Below are 25,516 nucleotides of genomic sequence, written 5' to 3' on the forward strand. Positions count from 1 at the left end.
ATATTGAATAGTACTGGTCCCAGTACCGACCCTTGAGGGACTCCGCTAGAGACAGACCTCCAACTGGACTCTGTCCCATTGACCACCACTCTCTGGCTTCTTTCCTTCAGCCAGTTCACAATCCACCTCACTACCCGATCATCCAGACCACACTTCCTCAGTTTAGCTGCGAGGATGCTGTGGGAGACAGTGTCAAACGCTTTACTGAAATCGAGATAGACCACATCCACAGCTTTACCATCATCTATCCACCGGGTTATGTCCTCATAAAAGGCTATGAAGTTCCTTAAGCATGACTTCCCCTTGGTGAAGCCATGCTGAGTGCCCCTAATGATCCCCCTATCCTTGATGTGCCTAGAGACAGCACCAAGGACAAGTTGTTCCATCACCTTTCCGGGGATGGAGGTGAGGCTGACCGGTCTATAGTTACCCGGGTCCTCCTTCTTGCCCTTTTTGAAGGCTGGAAGTCTTTACAATCTAGATCCTTTCCCTTCTGTTATTCCCACTTCTGTCCCGACACTGTACCACATTAAAAAAACCAAATTCTGCCTTGTCCCTATGTAATGCAGAGGGTGACTTTTAAAACTACAGTGTCCACCCCAATGAGACACTCCTAATTCATCTTCCATATGCGTATTGCCATTACCTGCTAAAAACTGAAGGAAAGCTTTGTTGTGCTGTATTGCAATATTAAGATTGTTTGGAATACAAGTCCTAAACTTCGGATACAATAGACCTCAGAGAGGAAACAGACTAGAACAAACTGACAGTCATAGCATTGAATCACTCTAAATCACTTGTGTTTCTAAACAGACAGTAAGTAAAAATTGTATTAAAGTCCAAGAGACTGACAAAAATGACTGAAAATACGAAACAATTTTTTGAGATCCAATTTACAAAATCTCAAACCTAATCGTTTTTAAATGGTAAATGACATTAAACAAAATAATCTTTTTGGAAAATTTGTGTATTAAGGAAAATGCTGTAGTGTAAAACTTCTAGAAAACCAGCTATCCTCCTTTCTTAATTTCAAGAATCCATTAAAAGAATCTGACAGATCTTTTATTATATTTTAAATCACTATGTAGCATAAACCAAAACATTTTAAAAACACTTTTTAACAATACTTTACAAGAACAAAATCAGCAAATCCATTTACAGCACATTTTCAAATCCTAAAACTTAGGGATTCCATAAGAACTATAAAATAAAACAAAAACATTGGACAAAAAAAAATATTTAATTATTGTGTGGAAACACCCTGGCGAAAAATTAACTTACCTAGGGTTTTACAAGCAAAAAGAGCCATGGCACTCTGTAGCCTGTCTGGTCGAACAGCCTGGACCACAAGTACCTTAAAATAAAATATATTCAGGGAAGATGAGTTTACAAAATTATATTGTGACAATTTAAAAAGCAAGACTCTTCTAAGAAGGCTGAATTCTTTAAACTTCTCTTTAGAACAAAGTTATCTCCTCTGAATATATAGAGCTGTCTGATCATTCCTTTCCAAGATAATCTAATGTAATTGTTCTTTTGTAAGTAGATTATCCTATCAATAGAATCAGAAGACAGATCTACATCTAATGTCTATTTGTAAGCTGGAACTTTTTGTATAATGCTTTAAGGTAGCTATGTGAGTAGCTACAATGACAGAAAGCAAACTTAGCTGTATACTGGTGAACTAAATTCTATACATGTATTTAGGTCATAACTTCCTAACTGGAATACTAATATTTCTGATTTCAGTGCACTAATACAGTAAAATAATCAGTTCTGAAAGAATTTCCTTTGTTTAAGCACGCCTTTAGAGTTTTACATCTAACTTCTCTTTCTGACACTTTCTGACTTTCAAACCTCCTAGTTCTGCAGATGCTTTTACTGTTCTTCAAAAGACTACAGAACACGAACAGCTAATCCATTCAGATACAAATTAAATTAGCAGTTTCCCTACCACCTACCTCTTTTTCAGTGAACTTCCTGCAAACGTTCAGTGCAGGCAACTGCAGGAAAGTAATGCTACTTCAGTAGAAATCACCATCCCTTCTCCTACCCCCTCACTTGCAGACCTGTATATCACAATTCTGAACCTACCATCACATTCCCATTTCCAAGTCTGGAACATCTGTTTTTAGTTTTGGAGGAAAAATTTAACTTCATTAAATTTTTAAGAAAGTACTACTTTTTAAGCTTGAGATTACACTAAGTGCTACTGCACTATTTTTAAGTTTAATGTACAGTTTGAAACTAACTTACGAGTGGCATATAAATCTAACCAGGTAGTTTCAATACATTTCATCAACAGAAACATTCTTAATACTTTCTATGCAAGGAACTAGATATGTAATATGCTGATCATTCCAGATTTATTTTCCTATAAATGCAGAATTTTTATGACAACACGTTGTACGCATAAGAATTGTTCCTCTGCATTTCATCAAATCAAACATGACTCAGACAAATTCCTTTCCAAAATGGTTTGTTCCTAAATTCCGTGTATGCTATTTTAGAAATTCTCCTCCTCCACAAAAACTCCAAACAGAGAGCCCCTAGGGCCAACCAGCATGAAACTGCACTATCTTACACCCCATCCCTTCTTTGGATGGGCCTTCATTTTATGTGAAGTGACTTCAAATGAAAAATTACAGCATTATGTGAAAGTAACGACACCTTTTCTTCCATAAACACAAGAGGTATGACCTTTTTTTTCTTCCAGAGGAGAAGGATCCCTGGGTGGAGGAAGGAACTTGCCTCTCCAACATTCTTGGTGAGTTCTTTAATCACTAGGCTTTCAGAAGAGTAATATTTCATGACTACTATTCTAAAAAGCAGGGGCTGCTACTGAGTTTTGTGGTTTTCAGTCAGACGTGTGAGTTCACAGAATCACAGAATCACAGAATCAATCAGGGTGGAAGAGACCTCAGGGATCATCGAGTCCAACCGCTGCCCCTACACCACCCTGTCAACTAGACCATGGCACTAAGTGCCATGTCCAGTCTTTTCTTAAACACATCCAGAGATGGTGACTCCACCACCTCCCTGGGCAGCCCATTCCAATGTCTAATAACCCTTTCTGTAAAGAAATTCTTCCTGATGTCCAACCTGAACCTCCCCTGGCAAAGCTTGAGGCTGTGCCCTCTTGTCCTATCGCTAGTTGCCCGGGAGAAGAGGCCAACTCCCACTTCACTACAACCTCCCTTCAGGTAGTTTGCACATTTAATGCTGAACTAAATTAACGATGCCTAACAAGCTGACAAATTCTGCAGTAACAAAGCAACCATGAAGGAATTTTAATACTTATTCATAAAATTAATTCTGGGAATATTAATAAAGAGCTTGTTACCTTACAGGGTACGCTCAGTTGCAGCCAATATGATAACAAAAAAGACTCAGCTAAGAGAGAACTAAAATATCTATTATAGAAAAAAAAAATCCTTAGACTAAATAAACTAGTTAAGCTGTAAGACAATGTACATACTATCACTGCTTATAATTCAACCAGGCCTGAAGCCTAAATCCCCAAGATGTAAAACTTACTTTCAATGCTGAACTCATAATTATTTTTAAATAATTTAATATGAAAAGATTACCTGCTGAAATAAGGAAATTCTTTTTACAATAGTAGATGGAAAGTCTTGTTCACACACAGAGCTCTGAGAAAAAGTGTGCCATAGACCTTCATCTTCAAAACAAAGTGTCTGATAGAGACCTGGGAGAGAAATCTACAAAACAAATAATGCATATTTAACAATAAAGAAGAATAGCCATTTGGACATTTTATATTTTAATTAATTTCCAAATACCACTATGACCCTAAACTTGTACGTACTTGCGCATATCACATAACTTATTTCAATTTTATCCTCAGAGTTAAAGAAGGGTAGGTTTTAAAATTAACCATTTGTTTACCTATTACCTGGAAATGCTAAGGCTGTTTTTGCTCTATATTTTTGTTTTTAAACATCTAGGTTCTTTATAAACTTTGGGCTCTACCCAATTGTAGTCCTTTCCTTTAAACATGACCAGGTTCTTTTTCTATCAGTACATGCTACTGATTCACCCAGTTACTCACTTTCTGTTTGTTTTTTTTTGTTTTGTTTTTTTTTAAACCCTTAACAATCATGCTTGCCACACCATTATTGCAATCGTTCTTGAACCCTAGTAAAGAGAAATGAAAAATAATGAACTCTGGACTTAGCAGCAAAAGTCCTTGCCACGGATCAGCCAAGGTTTTCCTTCTTGCTGCTGAGTTACATGCAGGAGGACAAGAGGACAAGAGCCTAAGACAGAACTTCAAGGACTAGTATTTTCATTTAGTTCCCTTCAGGATCAGAGAACTTCAACATTGACTGTTGCAGGATGAATCAAAGCAAGGAAGTGTTTTTTTGTTTTAGTTTGAAATTACCTGATCTGAGCAATAACAAACTCTGAAATACCTTTAAAGATGTGCATGGAAATCTGTCAAGTAGAAAACTAGTTTCCCAATTAACAGTTTATGGGTTTTAATACAATATGAAGTGGTTTGTGCAAGTCATTACACAAGAGAAACCTGCAACTTAAATATTCTTTGCAATTTCTCCTCTGTATATTTTTCTGTCTATAGAAATTGTAGTACGTTGGGTACGTTTACAGTATTTTCGAATCTCAGTGAGATGATAGGTTCATTCACATGCACTGAAATTCATTGTTAGATGGGGTAGACATGTACATGAAAAGGCTCAGAAAAATGAGATTAAATTTTTTAAAAAAAGTTTTTTTTAAATTGGGTATATATTAAGCCATGGTTTCTGGAAGATAGAACAAACAGTTTAAAATAACAAAATATTTCATCTGACAAATACGTATTTGAGTATTCAAGTCCAAATTACTATTTGCTAAAGCCAAAGGTTTTTAAAGTTAAATTCAACCCACCCCGTCATATATACCTTCAAAGATGCTACTGCCCAGGCTCGGTCCTGTTCTATCCAAGAGGGAATCTGGTCACGAACACTTCTTTGTGAATCCTTATTGAAGCAAGTTACGTTACACACATAAGTTACATAAAGTTTTGTGAAACACTATATTCAGTAATAAGATTGGAAAATCCATGTTTTTAATAAAAATAGCATTCACAGGAACCTTTCTGAGGTCTTTTGGTAAGTTCATAAATGGCATAACAAAACAAAAGCTACCAATGATCTAAATTTGAGATACACATTAACGTTTGTTTAACCACTTGAGCCTGAAAATATTTTAACATTTAGACTATCTGTACGATACACTCTAAGTAGTTTTCCTTTCCATTAAAAACAAGTGACCCAAATGATTGGCTATCTGCATATGCACTCTGAGCAACTAACTTTAAAAAATAACTCCATTGCACATATTCGCAGTCATGAAGAAGATGGTTCTTCTCACAAAGCGCAATTCTGCGGTAAATCACTAGGAAAACCATCACTTCTGGACATCTATGCACTGGTAAAGTTTGACCATAGCTCTATTTTTCTGCTCCTTAGATGCTGGGGATGGAGAAAATTCTAAGGATGAACAACGTAGCTTAAGCTCCAGTGGAATCTCTGTACTCACTATATCATTTTTTATAAAAAATCTTACAGTACCCATTAACCAGTCTGACAGTCTCTGTATGGAAATGTACTTGGATCTGTCAACCACTTAGCAACTTCAAGAGTAATCTTAAATGTTCAGCAGAAAAAAGGAAAGCTTTCATGTGAAAGGATGTCTCAGCCATGAGTTATGAAGTCTGAGAAAGAACAAAAGTAGGAAACTCGGAAGCAATTGTAGGAATAAACCTGAGATGAGTCTGCAATACAGAGTTAGAATACATAGTTAGAATTGGGTTTGAATCATGTATGTCCACAAACTTTCCAAAATCTATGGGTTGTATATTAGGTGGGGTAGAGGTAGGACTGGTGTAAAATTCCGTTATACAATCAGATCTCACATAGCTTGAAAATGACCTACCGCAAGAAAATATTTGACAATCACGAAGTTCACTGACATTTAATTGAATTATAAAGACTCCACAGAGATGAAGAGGGACTTCTATATTCACACTGAAATGCAAAACCTGTAGAGTAATCTAAAGGGCTAGAAAAACTGGGAATTTAAGGACCTTTTTAGCAACCACCTGCCTAAGTAAGAAAACCTAAGTAATACATTGTGTTCTAAGTGACTTGCCACTTCTGTCAGCATTCATGTGAACACAGTTGGTGTCATGGATATTCTAAAAACGGTGACGAAAACTGCCGCTAAGCCTGATGGAAATGAGCTAGCCTGACCCTCAACGAAGGAGAAAAGATTAACAAAAGAAGAGGCAAAGACTGAGCTCATCATTCCTGACTGGGCTCGGGCTCATGTTTCTTAAAAAGACCTTTCAAAACCTTTGTCAAAATACTTGGTTCAAAGAAGGGCTATAATGAATAAGACTACGGAAAGCTTAGCTTCTTTCTCTACCCTTTTCTACTGGAAGGTTCTTTTGAAAGTATACAGATACAACAGAATTGAGGGACACTTAGTAAACTACAGCATGATTGGTCAGGCATGCAACAGAAGCTTCTTAAGTTAGCTCTGCCATCTAGGAAAATTTATAAATACAAATCCAGATGTAGAACTCTGAGGCTGGGGAAAAAAGCATGTCAAAGTTATCAAAGTGTGAGGACAATTCCATCAATCCATTAAAAAGTACAACTCATATACTGATTTTAGTTACAGAAGAGGGCTTAAAACCTTCTCAAACATACCACTGAAAAAACAAATTATAACCTGGGTAACAGAAAAAGAAAAAAAAAAGCAACAAAGGCAAAAAGTTACGCAAATTAAAGTGTTGCCATGTTCAAAAAGTTCAAAAAGGTTTTATATTTTTATATTACTATGTGAGAAGTTATTTGTTTCCTTAATGTATAAATACAATTAATTGAACAATATAGTAAGAATACAACTTTAACTTTTCAGGATTTACGTAAATGTTCCTTATTTCAAAATACACAAATAAATGTAGCTTACTGATTTTCTTATGGTATCTCCAATGATCACACCTGTAAAAGTCTCCCATTCCTAGGAGGAATAAACGAACAACTCAAGATAAATCACAAGACATCTTTAAGAATAAAGATTAATTTGTAGTAGTATGTAGGCAAAACAGGAAGATAAACAAATTAAAGCCTAGATTCCAAAAGAGTTTAAGACATTTTTAAAACTCTAGGTAATACTACCAGTATGCAATTCCTTTTGCAGAATCCAAGCTAAGTGACTGCAGTGCTTTATAAGAAAAAGAAACAAAAGGAGAAGCCCTATCCTTTCTCAGCACCCACAGCTCCCACCCAGATTGTCTAACTATAGACTAGAAAGAAGTAACATACATATCTGGCAAGGACACACGTACTGCCCGATAGGGCATCAGCAGCCCACACAGAACACGTAACTACAGGATCCATGTTTCAATAGTATTTCATGTTATAGTGTCCAAAAGATGGAGTTATTAGAATAGGAGGAATAATTAATATAATAGATTGGTATTATGAATATTTTGGTTGCATTAAGAAAGGGAAATGTAAGTTGAATTTATGTATGATTAAATCTTTTAGACTTGGTATTTGTATCCAGGAAGACAGCTTTTAGCCATTTTAAGACAGATTAGATAAGCATTTAATAACATACTACAAGTGACATAATCCTATATTTGGAGGTAGTATGGAATATGCTAAAAAATCTTGATAAGTTGAAATTTTACATAATCAGTATCTGTAATTCTATGATAAAACTTTTTTTTTAATCGTTAATAGTAACATTCCGAATGAAAAAGTCAATTCAACTAGTACTACTCTGATACAGACGACAGCATAGCTTTTTGCACCCATCAATCTACTTGAGTCTTGAAACAACTCTCTCTTTCAATTACAAACTGATGTTCCTCTCCCAATTACAATGAAAATGCTCGTGGATAGAAAAATACATGAAGGCTCCTTAGTTTTAAAACCAGAAATCGTGTAATATTTTAATGAAGAAAAGCAGAAGTATAATATGTAGAGACATGTAAAACTTCCTCAGAAAAATCTAAACATATTGATTTAGAAAGAAAATATCTCTACTAAGAGCCAAAGCATTCTACAGCATAATGTTGAAGTTGTACTATATATTTCTCATCACTATGTAAAAAATTCATAAGTGCAGAAAGTTGAACTCTTGGCACAGGGACTTAGAATACTAAATTCTCTAGCAGCATAATAAGCAACTTCTAGCCTCACCACATTAAAAGCTTTAAAAGAAATAATTTTAAAAGAATAACCACTTCAGTTTCATTCTCCTCAATAAATATTTTGCACAAGCACACCTTTCTTAACAATTTAATTAAAATAATTTCTACCTTTCAGAGAAGTAAGAAAATTATTGATATTATTTGCCTGTTCTAATTCTTGAGTACTCAGATACTGCAGGAATGTGCATTATATATAACCTAGATTAAGTTGGTTAAGAGCTCTAATAGCTTATGGAAATGCATGCTAAACAATTGCAACCAACACATAAAGCAGTACTTACAAATACTTAAGCAGCCTAGGCAGCCAGGCTTTAATTTAGTCAGAACCCTATTTGCAAGTTGCTGCCTTCATAACTTTATAAACTCAAGGACTAGAAAGATAAAGCAAGATATTTTCAGAGGCTGAAAAGAAATAATAAAGATTAACTAGGGAAGTTCTAATAATGAAAAGTAGCCAGGGTATGCCTCTACCAACAAGATTAATTTGAGTTATTTTTATCAGGCAGCTTCATTGCTGAAAGACTGTGAGATTTCAGATGGGCAATTCATATGTCTGCAATAAAACTACATTGCATTCATAACATCAAAAATTTTCAACCAACCTTTCTTAAACCTCGTACCTTAAAGCTACATCCTTCATATAATCAAGTTCTATTACTTCCTTCAAATGTATTATCTGATTTTTACCTGTTACCCTATAATAGACTTTCCTCTAGCGAACTGACATCTACTACCATTTGACACTCCTTCTGATGACCAGCTTCTAGTACAGAAAGCCATTGCTTTGTCTGTCCATCCCATGTAGGTATTTTAGATAATTAAATGTCTTCACTCACGCTAATCAGCTACGTTTAAACAATTGTATTGAGTCAGTTGTGCATAATGTTCTACTGCAGGCAGACTTTATGGGATTAATTTCACTACACTACAGACAACTATAACTTTGGCATGTATCTCAGCCAGCTAGTCGAGGCTGCCTGTAAGGCCAATGGAGAGAAGTAAGCAATTTTAGTAGCAAACCATGCAACTTATTTTACAAAATTCATTTATGATGAAACTAATTGCTTCTTTGATAGGTCTGCTTTTTTCCTGTTTCCTACAAAGACAATAACCTGCTCAGATGAACTTTAACAAGTGTTCAAATTTTAGTTACCAATTCAGTCACCACTAAAAGCACCATTTTACCAGAAACATGTAAATTCACTATGAACCTCCGTGTTGGACAAAAGCATTATCTAACACCCAATGAGAGGGATATGATATTACGAAGATGTGTGCTGCCCTGTGGAAATAAGGGTTAGCAGTACTTAAGTTCTGCTGCAATTTTGTTGGGAATTAGGGTAGCCTCTAAACACCAGGTAAATTCCCCATAAATTAGGCATTTTCAGATTAGGCCTCACTCAGACCACTGTAAAAAATGTCACGTGACATGTCTCAATTTTTTTATGAATATGCTAATAATGCAGCACTTGCCTGAAAACTGAATGGACAGCCATTTTCATTAAACGTGGCTTGAACCTGTATCAGCTGCATTCCACTATGCTATCAAAAATATAAACCATTCCAGGACAAGTTCATCCTTCCTCTCAAAGACAGGCCACTATGGTGCAAAGAATCCAATACTTATGGGGCCAGAGAACAACACACAAGGGCACTCTCTGTATAGTGCACTCTTAAAGACACTCTTGCAAATGAGGACATTAATGATCACTGGTCCAGGGATTGCTTAGACACTGAAGAATCAATGGCTGAAATGCACAAAAGATAACTTCATTACTTCACTTTCCAGAAAGACTCTTCGCTTTAAGTGTCTTCCACTGCAGGTTGCAGAATCAGACTTCTATTTAATTTCTCCCTAGGTCTTGCACTCCTTTTCTGCATTTCAATACCAAGGCACAATGCACAAGCAACCCTTGGTCACAGTGAAACAGGTGTGTATCCATCACTTTACTTATAAAGGAATATCTGTATTTAACTGGAAGGATGGATAAATGTTTAGCCACATGTTGGTGGGAAACACTGATAACAGTGCCTGCAAAAAACTGCAAGAACCTTCCATAAACATCTTTTTCAGACCCCTATTTAAAAGGCAACCATTTACCTACCTTTCTCATGGTAATCTTCACTTTGAACCTAATAAATATAATGTTGACACCCAAAAGTAACTATTATAGAAAAACAGAAGCATATAAATCTAAAATCCTGAATCCTACACTTACTTAGTGACAAAAACTTTTTATCTACTTTTTTACTCTTCATATTAAGTTTAAGTAAATCACTTGGGGATTTTTCTCATCTAGCACTTACATTCTCTTGAAAAAGTTCAGGGTGCATTCCTCGTACAAAATGTAGAGCAAACATTAGCTGATCAGCCTGAAACAAAAGCAGTAAAAATGTATTTATATGTTCATCAAAAGTCACTTTTCGGCTTTTTTTATAATTAACGAAATTTCATTAATAAACCACCTCTAATTCCACAGTAGTGACTTAATGACACATATCCTAATTCAAAATGGCTACATACCTCTGCAACTTAGAGGCAACCACTAATCCAAACCCTGTATCTAAGTACATCTGAATTCAAGTGAAGAAGGAAAAACAGATACTTGTAATAAAGCAAACATACTAAACAGAATCCATTTTTTTTTAAACTGTGCATAGGAAATGCTTGAAATCTTCTTATAGCAAATTTTTGAAACAGAATTTTGAAAAAAACCCCAACTGTAACTTTCTGACTTTTTCTTAGGTCTGTTGCATCACTGGAATTTCAACCAGTCTCTGAGCACTGGAGCAATAAACCAGGAATAAGGATTTACTGGAGCCATAGAATAAACCATGCAAACATTCAAGACAATATTTTTTAAAATAATATTGGCTTGTCAAAACTGGGATTCCTATGTCCATAGAAACTTTCATGTATGTGTTTTACCATAGCTATGCTGGAAAGCACAGATTACTATGTAATGAAGTCAATGTGAAAAACTGGAAGTTGGTACTCTAGAAAATCAGGACCACTCAGAAACCTAGACTGAGGCCTCAAATTTTCAAAGTCTGGTTGTAATCTGGAAGGTGTATTTTACCAGACAATAGAAGATAAACACATATTTTCTCTCATTAACATTTTAAGTAAGCATAACGAAGGTGGTACCTCTTCTTTTCCTTTCAAGAAAGTGAAACATAACTAAAAAGCACAAAGCACAGGTGAAAGGGAAGAACAGAAGAAAAAACAATGATGCATGGGACTGGGTTGTCTACAAAGCATAGGCATCTCAGACAGCTGATAAACACAACATACCTACACTCCTATAGAAATCAATTCTATTCTTGACAACATTTGAATTTTCCACAGTGTGGTTTCCCACATATATGCCTTACATGTGCCTCAAAATGACACCCTGATTGTCCTTAGCTTCAGAGAATTACCACTCTGAAGAATATTAAATTACCAAGAATACTACTGAAAAATTAATTTCACGGAACTTTCCAGAAGAGACAGGATGAAATATGAGGAAGCATACTCTAGGAAATGTTATGGACATGTTATAACATGTAAGATGAACTGTTTGACTAATATTGGCTTTCTCATCTCAATGTCTATTATATTTTTGAGGCCAAAATTACATAAGAAGGCCAAATTATTTTTGTTTTCTTTTTATTATTAATGTTTTCTCAAACAGATGCCTTTTTACAAGCCTGATGCATCAGCTCAGAAACAGACAGATATAAGAACAACATAGAACAAAAACATGGAGTAAGGGTGTTCAAGATGTTCATCTTTAGGAAGTTTGCTCATGTGCAGTTTGCTCAAGTAACTTCAACTGCATCTGAATCTGTATTTCGAATAATGCAGATGTATTATTTAATAATTTAGCTGGTGATTAGGTTCCAGAATTATGGTTGACTGACTAAAGGGACATATGTGGCTTAGAGACCATGTCCTTACTAGTTTTAATTGCCCTGGGAATGACTGACCTTGGAAGCTACCAAGAGGCTATATATAACTCCATTCATATGAGCCACAGCTGCTTTAAACTGGATTTGGGTAACTGCAGAAATGAATGATGGCAGCCACAACAAACTCTTGGCATAATTTCTATCTCTATGGATACGGATACAAAAAGTTGTTGTTTTCTCCTTTAAATAGTTTCACTTTATTAATTCTTTCAATTACAAAACCATATGGTACAAAGTATCCCCAAGGATACAATTAAAGCAGATAAAGGACATTATATTTTATTTTTGCATGTATTTACTATTGGTTTTGTTACAGGGATAGGACTGGAAGGCAAACAGGCCCCAACTAGCAATCAGGGTCAAACTGTGCAAAGCACTGAAGTTCTCTTTGTATTGAGAAATAAAATATGTCCATGAACATCACATGACACTGAGAACAACTGCCATGGAATGGCTGAAGTCCACACCATTCAACTCTTTCATCCTTTCAAACAAGGTCTGCAAGCAAATCCAAATCCAAACTCCCTATTAGAATGCTCCCTGGATGATTTAGAATGCAAAATATGAATGGGAAGAACTATTTTGACAAATTAACAATACAGGTGGGACAGTTCCAGTGCTCAGGAAAATTTCTTGGCATCACTTCCCTTACTAGCATACATGAAGTCTATGTACACACAAACATAAATATTAACCACAGACAAACAAAACCATCCTTCCCAGTTCTAACACGCTTAAAAAGGTATAAACTTCTATCAGCTATACCATTTATGAAGACACTAGTAAAGCCTCAGTGTCACAGTAGTCTTTAAAAATTTGCATGGATAGAAGGCAGAATTAGCAGTGGATTGCTGATGGCGTGAGGAGCTTATTTGTTCTCTCCACTATCAGAACACAATACTAAGCCAGAGGGACCTTTAGTCTAAAGCTGCACAGTACGACATTTTCAGTATTTTCTAAACTCCCATCTGGTCATTCACAGTGAAAATGTTTCCTACTAGAAATCTCCTCTCTGTGCCTTGCTTTTGAAATCTTTAATCTTTTTCTGATACATAAAAATAGCTGCCTTCCAATATTCAAAAGATGTGATCACTTATTGGAAGGCTTCACATACTCATGACTTCAAACACAGACATTAAATTATTATGAGCATATTTCACGAGAATCCACTGGGATTTTGATAAATCAAAATCCTTAGAAATAACTGCTACCTCTGCATCGTCAATATAGTGTTGCTAGGCTGGGGGGATAGAGGAGAAGGTCTTGTAAAATCTTCCAAGATCTCTCCATTCTCACTGATCAAACTCCACCGTTGCATGTTGTGTACTACTGCTCAAATCATCTACGCAGACCTACTGTGCATTTTTCAGCCTGGTACTATGAGACCAACACCTCCTGTTATGACTGTTTCGTGTGAAAATAAAAATTAAATTGAAAGTGAAAGGCATATCTATCCTAGGTTTTCACCAAGAAAGCAAGAAAAGTTCCATGATTCAAATACAGAGCTAAAAAGAAATACATTAAGAACATTATATGGAGGAATAGGGGAACACATAGAAACAAACAAGCTAGCAGGTAGAGATTTGGGGCAGGACGTGAAAAGAGCAAGCAGAATGTTACAATGTTTTTTTCAGTTTCTTTTTTTTAAAAAGAAAAGGACAAATAATCACACAAAACCTTATCATGACAGCTTGGTCAAATACTCATACTTAGGAATGTTAGAAATGAGAGCGAACAGATTAAGAGTGCTCAGAAGATTGCGAAGCGTGGGACTGGCTATGAAGCCAGAATGAGGCAGAGATGAGGAGCCAGAGGTAAAGCAGAAACAGGACTAGACTGAGAATAGCCTTGTCCATTAGCAAACTGCTCTGTGGAGAAATGTGCATAAGCAATCTTAATTCTGTCATATCCTAATTTTTAGTCCTCCTCATTTTGCATGTTAAATATGGCAAGTGTAATTTTTTGCATGTATTACGTATGTACTGACACAATACTGCTTATTTGAAGTAGATCAAATGTTGGTTGCTGAAAGAATACATTCAAACCCAGTGTACTGTATAAAAGCCAGAAAAATACAATCTTACCTTAAATAAACAACGACAAACATATTCATACACTGTATGTTTCAATGAGCCAATAAGGGACTTGATTCTTTCCTCAGTATTACTCGAATCCTAAAAAGAAAGCTTGGATTTCAAAAATTCATGCAGAAGTAAAAATCTTTTTATGTACCCTGCAAATTTCAGCAGAATGACACAAATAATCTGGACTCTATGTGACACTTACTAGCTCTAAGAACATAATATTAAACTCAGCTGCAGCTATCAATGGGTAGACGATAAAATGAGAAGTTCATGCTGAAGCATTAAGAAATTAATATTTTGGCCTTGAATATTTTGACTGTGAGCATTATACAGCATATATATAAAGGTAAATACATAGAGAATGAGATAACAGTTTCTTCTCCTAACATTAATATCCTTGAAATCACATAGTTTTCACTTGGTAAAAAATTGCTTATGTACTGAGTTACGTATTGGGTTTGCGTGGCAAGCTTTTGGTAGCAGAGGGGCTACAGGAGTGCCTTCTGTAAGAGGCTGCTAGAAGCTTCCCCTGTGTCTGACAGAGTCAATGCCAGCTGGCTCCAAGACAGACCCACTGCTGGCCAAGGCCGAGCCCATCAGCGACAGTGGTAGTGCCTCTGTGATAACGTATTTAAGAAGGGGGGGAAAGAAACAACCTGCACAATTGCAGCCAGAGAGAGAGGAGTGAGAATATGTGACAGAAACAGCCCTGTAGACACCAAGGTCAGTGAAGAAGGAGGGGGAGGAGATGCTCCAGGCGCTGGAGTAGAGATTCCCCTGCAGCCTGTGGTGAAGACCATGGTGAGGCAGGCAGTCCCCTGCATCCCATGCAGGTTAACGGTGGAGCAGATATCCACCCTGCAGCCCATGGAGGACCCCACGACAGAGCAGGTGGATGCCCAAAGGAGGATGGGACCCTGTGGAGAGCCCGTGCTGGAGCAGACTCCTGGCAGGACCTGTGGCCCCGTGGAAAGAGGATCCCACTGAAGCAGTCTGTTCCTGAAGGACTGCACTCTGTGGAAAGACCCATGCTGGAGCAGTTTGTGAAGAACTGCAGCCCATGGGAAGGACTCACATTGGAGAAGTTCGTGGAAGACTGTCTCCCATGGGAGGGATCCCATGCTGGAGCAGGGGAAGAGTGTGAGGAGTCCTCCCACTGAGGAGGAAGGAGTGGCAGAGACAATGTGTGATGAACTGACTGCAACCCCCATTCCCCATCCCCTTGCGCCGCTGGAGGGGAGGAGGTAGAGAAAATCAGGAGTAAAGTTAAGCCTGGGAAGAAGGTAAGGGTGGGGGGAAGGTGTTTTAAGATTTGGTTTTATTTCTCATTACCTTACTCTGATTTGATTGGTAATAAATTAAACTAATTTCCTCAAGTCGAGTCTTTTTTGCTCATGAAGGTAATTGGTGAATGATCTCTCCCTGTCCTTATCTCGACCCATGAACCTTTTGTTATATTTTCTCTCCCCTGTCCAGCTGAAGAGGGGAGTGATAGAGTGGCTTTGGTGGGCATCTGGTGCCCAGCCAGGATCAACCCACCACAAGTTATTATATTTAATGTTATTAAACAGGTATGTTGACGTTAAGTGTAGTTACTAAACTTCCAGCCAAATTTGGCCCAACTGAAGTAAACTTTGTAGAAAATAGTAAATACACCCTTTCCTTCAAAGCTTACAGCCTAAAAGACTAATTATAACAGGAGAAAACTGAAAGAAAGATAGGATAAAAACAAGAAAGAAGAGGGGAAAGAAAAATAAAAGGTGAGGGAGGTAACAGGTAGTATGAGATTTATCAGAAGAAAGTTCCTTTCTACTATGCTGCAATTTGAAGAGATGAGTTTATAAAGGAGGGCAATTTGGATTCACAAGCGATTTGACTAATACCTTTCCCATGTCTAACAGATAGCTTGGGAAAAATGAATAATTGGATAAAGAAGAAGAAAAGGAAGAAAGCAAAGAAGGCAAAACCAAAAGTTGAGCTTTAAATAGGTAACATAATAGGCAAGAAGAAAAGAAATTATGAAAGAGTGTCAAAGAAGGAACAAGAAGTTAGAAGCTCATGTTGTGAAAAAGAAGTAATAGGTAAAGAACTTTAAAGAGGACAAGTTTGCATAGTCAGAACCATGTTCCTGATAATGACGAGCTGAACGGAAGTTGTAAGCACAGATGCCAGAAGAGGAATCCAAAAGCAACATGATGAAAGGCTGGTGAATACCTTTTTAAAGTGGAAACAAAGAGAAATAAGATGAATTTTGGGGATGCTGAATAAAAAGAAAATGCATCATTGCTCAGTGTGGGTTTTTAGATCTAATGAGTGAGGTGATAAGGGATAAAACCATAATAGTGTGCTTCAGTGAGAAGAATATACTGGTCATTAGAACACAGAAAAATAAAAATTACATTTTCAACAAGACAGGCTGCATGCATGCTTACAAACTGTATAAAAGTAGATAAAGTTTTGATCTTCCTTCAGGTAACTGAACCATGTAGAAATATAGGTTTTTTCTTATTCTACCCCTTACTGACAGAATTAGCATTATTTGCATATTAGATCATTAATTTATTTAAATAAAGCCTTCAGTAAAGTTATAATCAACGTTGTTTTTCCTAATTCACCTTAGACAAAGGGCAAGCCTGAAATTACAAATAAGAGTTAATTTGTTTTCAGATGGCACAGCAATTTTACAATTTATATGTAATGTAAGATCATTAAAAATTCCATGTACATATATTTTGAGTATCTAAAGCACAACAGTTCAGCATCATTACTTATTATACATTTCATCATCAGTTATTATACATTGTTTTCTAAAAATGTCCAGAGCAACTAACAAATTCTAAGGATCAGAGCAGATTGATTCTTCTGCAGCATTAATAGTTTCAGGAAAAGAGAAAATACCTGTTCGCTTTGCAGAGCCCTTTGGAAAAGCCTCAGGAAAGCCGCCAAACTAAACCGGTACATATTATTGATTTTGGACAAGTCAGAGATAATAAAGTACATCTTGCTAGCACTCTCAGCTAAAGGGAGATAAGCGTCCCTTTCCTGTGGATAAAAAAAAATACATATATAAAACAATAGTACATTACTGCCATCTACCGGTTATTGCATAAACATTTATTCATCCCACCGAAAAAACATTCGGATGACTCCCACTGCTTTAGAAACCTGAATACTTTTCAATTCTTCAAATTGAAGGACATACATGCACTCAAGACTTCAACGCTGTCTTTAGATTTCAAACTTGGAAGAAAGTATTGCTAGCAAAATATCTTTAAATTATGAAGAACATTGGAAATTAATCCTGAGGGCACTGAGGCCTGTTCCCACCACAGAACATATCCCAAAATTCAATAAAAAACTTTAAACTAAACAAATAAGAACACGGAGGAAAACTCTGTACTGTGTTACTAAAACAGCATGCCAGATGAATAGCATCACCAGTGTCCTAAATTTTTGCAATAGCCAAGGGATATATTAAGTAAGACCATCCATAAGAGCCATACTGTTTGCAATAGCAGATGGCAAAAATCAAGTCAAACCCCGTTATTTGCCAATAAGCCCTTGGGAAAAATTCCTTTAAGCCAAACTGGCAGACTATGTTTAGCAGGAAAAAACAGCAATAAAAGATTAAAATATTCTTATACCTTATCAAGGAAAATCTGAAGTCTGTGAGATTCAGCAAGTGATTCTTGGATGAGCGCACTACTTGCTTTAGTCTGATTCAAAGATTCAATCAGATCCTTATTTTCTAGTATATTGCCTTGTGATGTTGCAAGTGTCTGTAAAAAAACAAAAAAGACATCTATATTACATTTAAAAAAAAAAACCATAAAGTAACCATTTTGGAAGCTGTCCTTCTTTCTGACCTGTACGTATTTCTGAAGCATTGAATGCATCAAGAATACTAGAAAGCAGGTCATTACTCCAAAAACTGAGATGTTTTAAAGAACCATGGAAAATAAAACCCAAGAACAAACTCCGGAAATTCAGATTGCCAGGTTCTCAAACTTCAGTTGTCAGCAAGCTTTTGAGAACGATTTCTATGATCAGTCTTATGCACTAATATCCCCATGGTAAATACAAATTAGGGTATTTTTTCTTCTGTTTAACTACCAAATTAACCTGGCTACGTGTAATAACTTCCTGTGCCCAGTCATTCATAAATCCATTTTCCTTCAAAAACATTCCAATATCCCCTATAAAATTTAGTTCTCATTTCCAACTAAGATGAATATTCACAATTACAACAATTTCAGTTTTGTCATCAGAGATCCCTTCAAAATCCTTGAAATCACCCCACATTTTCCCTGAGTTCTCCTGTGCAAACAATTTCACTTCTAATATGAAGTGGGAAAAGCTTGAATGATACACTATTATTTAAGCTTTTTTATCCGATACAACTTTTTAGTCAGATAACAACACAAAATTGGCTTCTTGTCAGTTAAGTCAGTTCTGAACAACCACCTGTAGGACAGCATTTCAGGATATTTGGAGGCAGAAAGTCACCAGTTAGAACAGTAGAATGCACTTAGTTCTCAGTTGAAAAGAGTTTAGGACAAGGTCATCTGTTTTTTCAGGAGCCCGATTTTGCTATGAGGAATCATAGTGTGAGCTATGAGATATCTATAGCATGTATGTCTCTACTCCAAGGCTTTTGGAAGAAAACCAGTACAGTACTTCAGATGGAATGCTAATGTTGCTTTAGGATTAACCTGAGTTTAGCTAGATCACCTCCAGCACTGACTTCTTTGTTGACAAGGTCCATGTAGCACTTGTTAGTTTCCACTGAGCCTTAGGTTTCTTTCTTCAGAGTCAATGAGTATTCTGATTTCAGTGCTAGTAAGAATGCTGAAGTTGAAACCAACCTCGGTGTTAATACTTGGCCACTCTTTGGTGCAGATATCTTGGGCATCAATTACTTGAAATTTTGCACTTGACAATTCAGATTGGACAGATTAAAAAATTTTGCAGTTCCAAGATCACACAAAAGTCTGTTCTAAAAACTGGACATTACTTTGTTGCATCTCTGAACTCTCAGCTTCTGGTAGTTATTAAGATGCTAAACAATGACCAACTTTGAATATGGAATTTTTTTAGAGAACAAGTTCCCCTCTGCCTGTAAGAGAAATCTGCCCCATCACAGTCTTAAAACAGGTTTGAGCTTAGTATTTGAGATTTAATAAGGAGTTTAATAGGGACAATAAATGTGGAAATTCAAATTCTAAAATTGAGCTATAAATGGTCAGTCTAGTAAAGTTCAGTTTTATTACTTTTTGAGGAATCTGTAAAAATTATCAGCTTATGCTCAAGTCTATTGAGCTGGATACTGCAAAGCTACAGACTGAGGGTTGTGCATCTCCCTGCATCTATGACATTTTAGAAGGAAGGAGGATCTGAGGATCCATCCCTACGGGCATGAAGTACAGTTTCTGTGAAATCCATGACAAGACGCAACCAAAAAAGAAAACAGTCCTCTTCCTTGGAAGCTACCTTTTCTTATAGAGGTGTACAACTGTTTATCAGCATAATTACTTTCATTAAAATAAAAAGCTAAACTGAAAAATTAGAATACTAATTTTAAATACAAGAAAGGAAAATGTTAACTATAAAGAATATTACAGTTCATTGCTAATAAGAAACAATTGTGGAAGTTTGAAGTTCTAAATGTCTCTCTCAACAAATCTTTCCATTTTCTACCGGGAATTTTTCTTTCAGATTTTCTTCCCTTCACAACATAGAATCATTTCTCAACTTGAGAAAGTATTGTTTGACAGGATGAACAAGCTTAAAATGTGGCCTTTTTTAAAACTCATAATTTGAAAAAGAAATAGTATAATTTTTAACAAAGTTTTCTCTTTTTTAAGACATTAAAATTAATGAAATTTCTTATCAATCTAAACCAGACTATATCTAGCCCAACAATTCATACATTTAACTTTGACAATGCTTAATGTATTGAAATACCGCAGTTTCATGACAGATGTACATATTTTATCTACTTTACTTTCCCAACATCCCCAGGCAAATAATGCTTTTATTTTCTCAAATAAAAAATTCTGAGGGCTCATTATTCCAACACTTTCACCATCTTCATTCAAACACGCAACAATATGAATACTATCTTATTGATCTAACAGATATAAGAGGTAAATTTATTTTACCTCCAAAAGAGATTCCTCAAGCTTAGCTAACTGTATCTTCTTATCTTCTTCTTGTTGTAACAGTTTTGTCTTCTGCTCTTCCAAATCAGGTTTTTCATGCTGAATTGTTAAAGCCAAAAGCTAAAAAGAAAGGAGATTATTCAACAGGATAAACCCACTATAATATTTCATAATATATGCTCATTAATTATATAGCATTATATATACTCATTAATCATATAGCAGTATACAGACTGTATTTTTGAAAGTAGACTTCTGATGGTTTACTCAGTTGCACCAGACATCCAACAGCTTTAAATCTATGCAGACATCCTGCAGTGGCAAGTATACCCAGGCACTACTGTGAACCATGCCCTTGTGTGTAAGAGCAGATGCAAGAAAGGTGAGATACTCAAGGATATCTCAAAAGGCACTGGATCACTTTATTAAGGACACTGACTCACACCTTTTTATGCTAAGACCTAAATTTTTGCACCTCAATCTGAATCACATCTGTGTTTAAATGATTTGCAGTCTTCATTAGTGTATACACTGTTACCAGATATAAAAAGAAGCAGGTGATAGAAAGCACAAACTGGAAAGTAGAGAATTTCTTTCCAGCAAGTCTACCAAAAGCCAAACCTCTCTCCTGTCAACAAAGAGAGAAAACAAAAGACAAACCTTTTTATTCTGTATTTTCACTTAAAGAGGGGGTCAATTCACTTGGTTACCTTGTATGATGTCTGTCACGGTTTAAAGCTGGGCTGGCTATTAACCAGGTGGCAGATGCTCTCTGTTAACCCTCTCCCCCCCCCCCCCAAGGGAAAGGGAAAAGGGAGAGAGACTTATGAGTTGGAAAGTTAAAACAGTTTTAATAAACTATAATAATGAAAAAGAGTATAATAACAATAATAATAGAAATAATCAAATATATACAAATATATACAAAGCCAAGACTGAGAGCCTGGAAATCCTCCCCAGGCAGAGCTGCTCCCCCCAGCACAAGCAGAGGGGAAAATGCAGTAGCTCCCCCCAGCACGGGCAGAGGGCAAAATGCAATAGCTCTCCCTGCCATCACACCTGCAGGCTTCCAACTGGAAAATTGGCAAAGCTGGCACCAATCAGCGGGAGACAGGAGGGCCCCTCCCCCCCGGGCCCCACCTCCAGGAGGCAGCGGGCCAGCGACAAATAGGAAAGTGAGAATGACGTGCGTGGGATGGAACACCTCGTTGGTCAATCCTGGGCCACCCGCCCCGCCCGCTCCCCCCCCGCAGCCGCAACCCCCCCTTGGCTCCCCACCCGCAAGCAGCGAGGAATCCAGCAGCGACCCCGGCCTCTCCAAGACCAATTGGCCTGGTTTGGGCCAAACCAGGACAATGTCGATTCCCTATCTCCAGTGGAGGGAGGAAACCCGTATGGTTATCCATGTTTCACATTTTGAATTATATCTTACTGATCAACATCTAATTTACATCCCATTCTAAGCTTCTTGTTAGTTTGGAAAAACTTGTTTCATACCAAATAAAGAGGTGGGGTTTTTTTCCCCTTAATTTCTCTCTTTTATTTTTTTTAATCTCTTCCATCTGTACACTACATTTTGCTACCTAAATGTTATAGGAAAAGCTCAAGAGCTACTAGCATTTTGGAGGAAGTAAAATATACAGCTTTTTGGTTTCTTTAGATTTTTCCTATACACAAAGTATCTTGATGCTAGCATTACCCTCTAACTAGGACACTGGAGAGCAATAACAGAAATGTTTTCCACAGTACCATAAATGCATCTTGAACAGAAAACTGAAGCTTAGCAATTAATCTGTTGCAACTGAAGTCAATGAGACTGTTTCCATTTTCTCTATTGGACTCATTACTTGGTTCCAAAGTGCATAGTTTCAGCATCGATTTTACCATTTATATTTGTGTACTAGAAAATATCTCCATGACCATTAATGCAAACTGCACCATACGGCTTCTTCCAGAAGCTGGATGTAGCTATGAATGTCCGCTACGCACACATTGTTTTTATTCTAAATGCCTACCTGTCCTCTTAAGCCACTTCCTGTTGTGGTAAAGTTTACTTCTGTAACAACAGAAGAAGCATCGGGTGGAATGAAGGGATTTGGGTTCCTTGTGGATAGAAAAAGGCGGAACTCTTCATTATAATCTATCATTTTTTCACCTATTTGTATAGCGTAACGGGGACCTGTAAATAATAAATAGACATTATACTCACTCTGATTGAAACGTTCTAGAATTATCTGAAAATAATGGTATTTGTGTAATACTTTACAATCAATAGATACAAGGATATTTTATAACACGTATTCATAAATTGTGCGGAAATAAAAATAAGTTATTTTAAGGAACATAACCTATCCTGCATTATGAGACAAAAAAATGCAATAACAGCACTAGTTTAAGAAAGTTACATAGTGAGAATATTTAATACACCAGGGCAGTTTAATTATTCTTGCCCAGTAAAAAAAGCATAAATGGCAAAAAATACACTAGAAATAAAAGCAATACTAATGAATCTTTGAAATCTTCAAACAATGAATAGGAGATGAAACACCACAGAAGATGCACTGGAGAATCCCCCTTTTGTGTAAGAATCCTGTCATAATTTATTTACATATATGTCATATTCATTTACATTTCCACATACGTAACCACTCTATCAAAACATACTAGCCATAATTACATATTGGCTAACTAAGACGGTTCAACATTTTCTGAATGTGATCCAAAACCATTAGATTTCATCTCTGGATCTGTCACATTTATTTCTAGAAGGCTGATGTTGCTGTACTATCATAATTCTATTAAAATATTGCTTTTTATCATAATTGTTATAGAGAAAGTCTATGAAACTAAAGATGCTGGAATATGTAGTCATTAGATTGAAAGAAAAATATTCCATTAAGAAATATTCCACAAACCTGTCTTCTTATAAATACATTTAATTTAATCACAGTATGAAATAAACAATTTATTAAATTTCTGCTGTCATGGTTTCAATCTCTGTTTATACTCCTAATATTTTGACATTTCTCAATATGCCTGTCACAGAATGAAACTATATGTATGGCCTCTCACCACCCTCCTTCCACCACAGGTTTCCATTCTAGCAGGGTCAGAAGAGAATAGACTCAAACAATCACACGACTAGAGTAAGATTTTGCCTCTTAATACTAAAAAAGAAGGAAGAACAGAAATATAAAATAAAAAGTTTCAAAGTGAAAGTTTCCTTTCCAGAGAAACGTCTGAGATGGTGTCACGGTTTAAAGCTGGGCCGGCTATTAAAGCTGTGGCAGATGCTCTCTGTTAACCCTCCCCCCCCCCGCAAAGGGAAAGGGAAAGGGAAAAGGGAGAGAGACTTATGGGTTGGAAAGTTAAAACAGTTTTAATAAACTATAATAATGAAAAAGAGTATAATAACAATAATAGAAATAACCAAATATATACAAATATATATACAAAACCAAGACTGAGCTCCCCTGAAGTCAGCCACGTCACCACCGGCACTGCAGGGCAGGCTCCGGGAAGGCCCAGGCTGGGCCTAGCGACGGTCGAGAGCTGGATTCAGGAATGCACGGATCGGGATCGGGGGCAGCAGGAAAACAGACGGAGTCCTCCTTGGACACCGGCCATAGCAGAAAAAAAAGCGAGACCCTCGTGATCCCCCCGCTTTATACTGAGAATGACGTGTATGATGGGATGGAATACCCTCGTTGGTCAATTTTGGGTCACCTGCCCTGTCCGCTCCCCCCTGCAGCTGTGACCCCCCTTCGGCTCTTCACTCGTAAGCAGTGAGGAATTCAGCAGTGACCTTGGTTTCTCTAAGAACAAGTACAGCAAGAGCCTTTCTGCACAACATCCCTACCGGTGCCTCAGCGATAACTACAAACTTCGAGCGTTATCAGTCCTGGAAGCAGACGCTGTCTGCAAAACATGCAGTTAGTTTCAGAAAGTGCAGTTACTTAGAGGAGACTTAGCTGAAAGTAAAAATCACTGAAAGGACAATTGGCCCGGTTTAGGCCAAACCAGGACAGATGGCATAGTTAGGTGCTTCTCTATTTTTAGCACTAGGAGCAGATCAGAAATGCTCAAAGCATAAATCTCTTGCTAAAACACTGGTAGAGATGAAAATCACATACCAATTCTGCTTCTGTGCCAAGGATAAGAATAAATTTTAGGCCTATGCTGTAAAAACGTCAAACAGAAAATGGAAGCTGTACAAAGACAAATTTATTGCAGTATATATATTCACATTTTTCTTAATGTTTCATTTCAAGTAATGAAAAGATGTACAGTCATCACAAGCAAAATAATGCAGACAGGCCCCCACCTCAACGTTTTGACAAAGAGAAGGGAGTGTGTGCTTGCTTGTGAAGGGACTGAAGAGACCCAAAGAGTGACCCACTCTCTCTTTTCAAAGAAGAACTCCCTAGTATGGGCTTGCACAGACCTAGTGTTAACATAGCTCATTAACATGCAAAAGAGGATGTCTGACTGCTATGAGCAATTTCCCTGAATAAACTAGTATATTTTAATTTAATCTGCTTTCTCCACAGTTCTGCAGACCTAGTAATCTCTTGATTTCTTGAGTAAAATCAGGTAAAATGCCTGTAATACTGTATCTCTGCTTTTTTTTTCAGCAGAAGCTAGTGAAAAAAAAAGCTGTAAAGATGTTCTGCCTAGCCTCCTACAGATCCCTGAAGTCACCACTTTGGTGGTGCTCTCAACTTTTACCAAGGATAAACAAGCAAGCACATCTGTAATCGAAGAATGATTTAAACTAACATTTTCTTTTCACTAAACAGACCTTTCCGATACAGTAGATAAATGTGTCTAAGAACTCCAGAGCATTTGCATTTATTTTTACCATTTATTTACACTTAAAGAATTACTAATATGCTGTTAGATCTCAGTATTAGATGAAATGACAGAAAAAATGGAGTCTTCAGCTATTTTCAGTGCCCAAAGTTCATACTGTAAATTGCATGCACAGGCTGTGGTACAGGCTGAGGAATTAACACTTGAGGCAGAAATACAATTACTAAGGATAACGTAAATATACTTTAATT

At 36.7% G+C, this 25,516-nt stretch overlaps 1 protein-coding gene across 1 annotated transcript in view; it reads right to left on the minus strand.

Annotated features, from left to right (window-relative positions):
• DYNC2H1 (dynein cytoplasmic 2 heavy chain 1) overlaps positions 1-25,516 on the minus strand; it is a 193,292-nt gene that overhangs the window by 95,315 nt on the left and 72,461 nt on the right. Inside the window, exons 66-75 of the mRNA XM_068417541.1 lie at positions 22,469-22,632; positions 20,454-20,573; positions 17,937-18,071; positions 17,191-17,334; positions 14,293-14,382; positions 10,562-10,627; positions 7,003-7,053; positions 4,926-5,003; positions 3,591-3,722; positions 1,282-1,354 (exon numbers count right to left, since the gene is read on the minus strand). Of these exons, the coding sequence (XP_068273642.1) occupies positions 1,282-1,354; positions 3,591-3,722; positions 4,926-5,003; positions 7,003-7,053; positions 10,562-10,627; positions 14,293-14,382; positions 17,191-17,334; positions 17,937-18,071; positions 20,454-20,573; positions 22,469-22,632 (1,053 nt within the window). The remainder of the gene's footprint in view (positions 1-1,281; positions 1,355-3,590; positions 3,723-4,925; positions 5,004-7,002; positions 7,054-10,561; positions 10,628-14,292; positions 14,383-17,190; positions 17,335-17,936; positions 18,072-20,453; positions 20,574-22,468; positions 22,633-25,516) is intronic.

This window comes from Nyctibius grandis, chromosome 2, assembly GCF_013368605.1.
Source record: "Nyctibius grandis isolate bNycGra1 chromosome 2, bNycGra1.pri, whole genome shotgun sequence".
Lineage (NCBI taxonomy): Eukaryota > Metazoa > Chordata > Aves > Nyctibiiformes > Nyctibiidae > Nyctibius > Nyctibius grandis.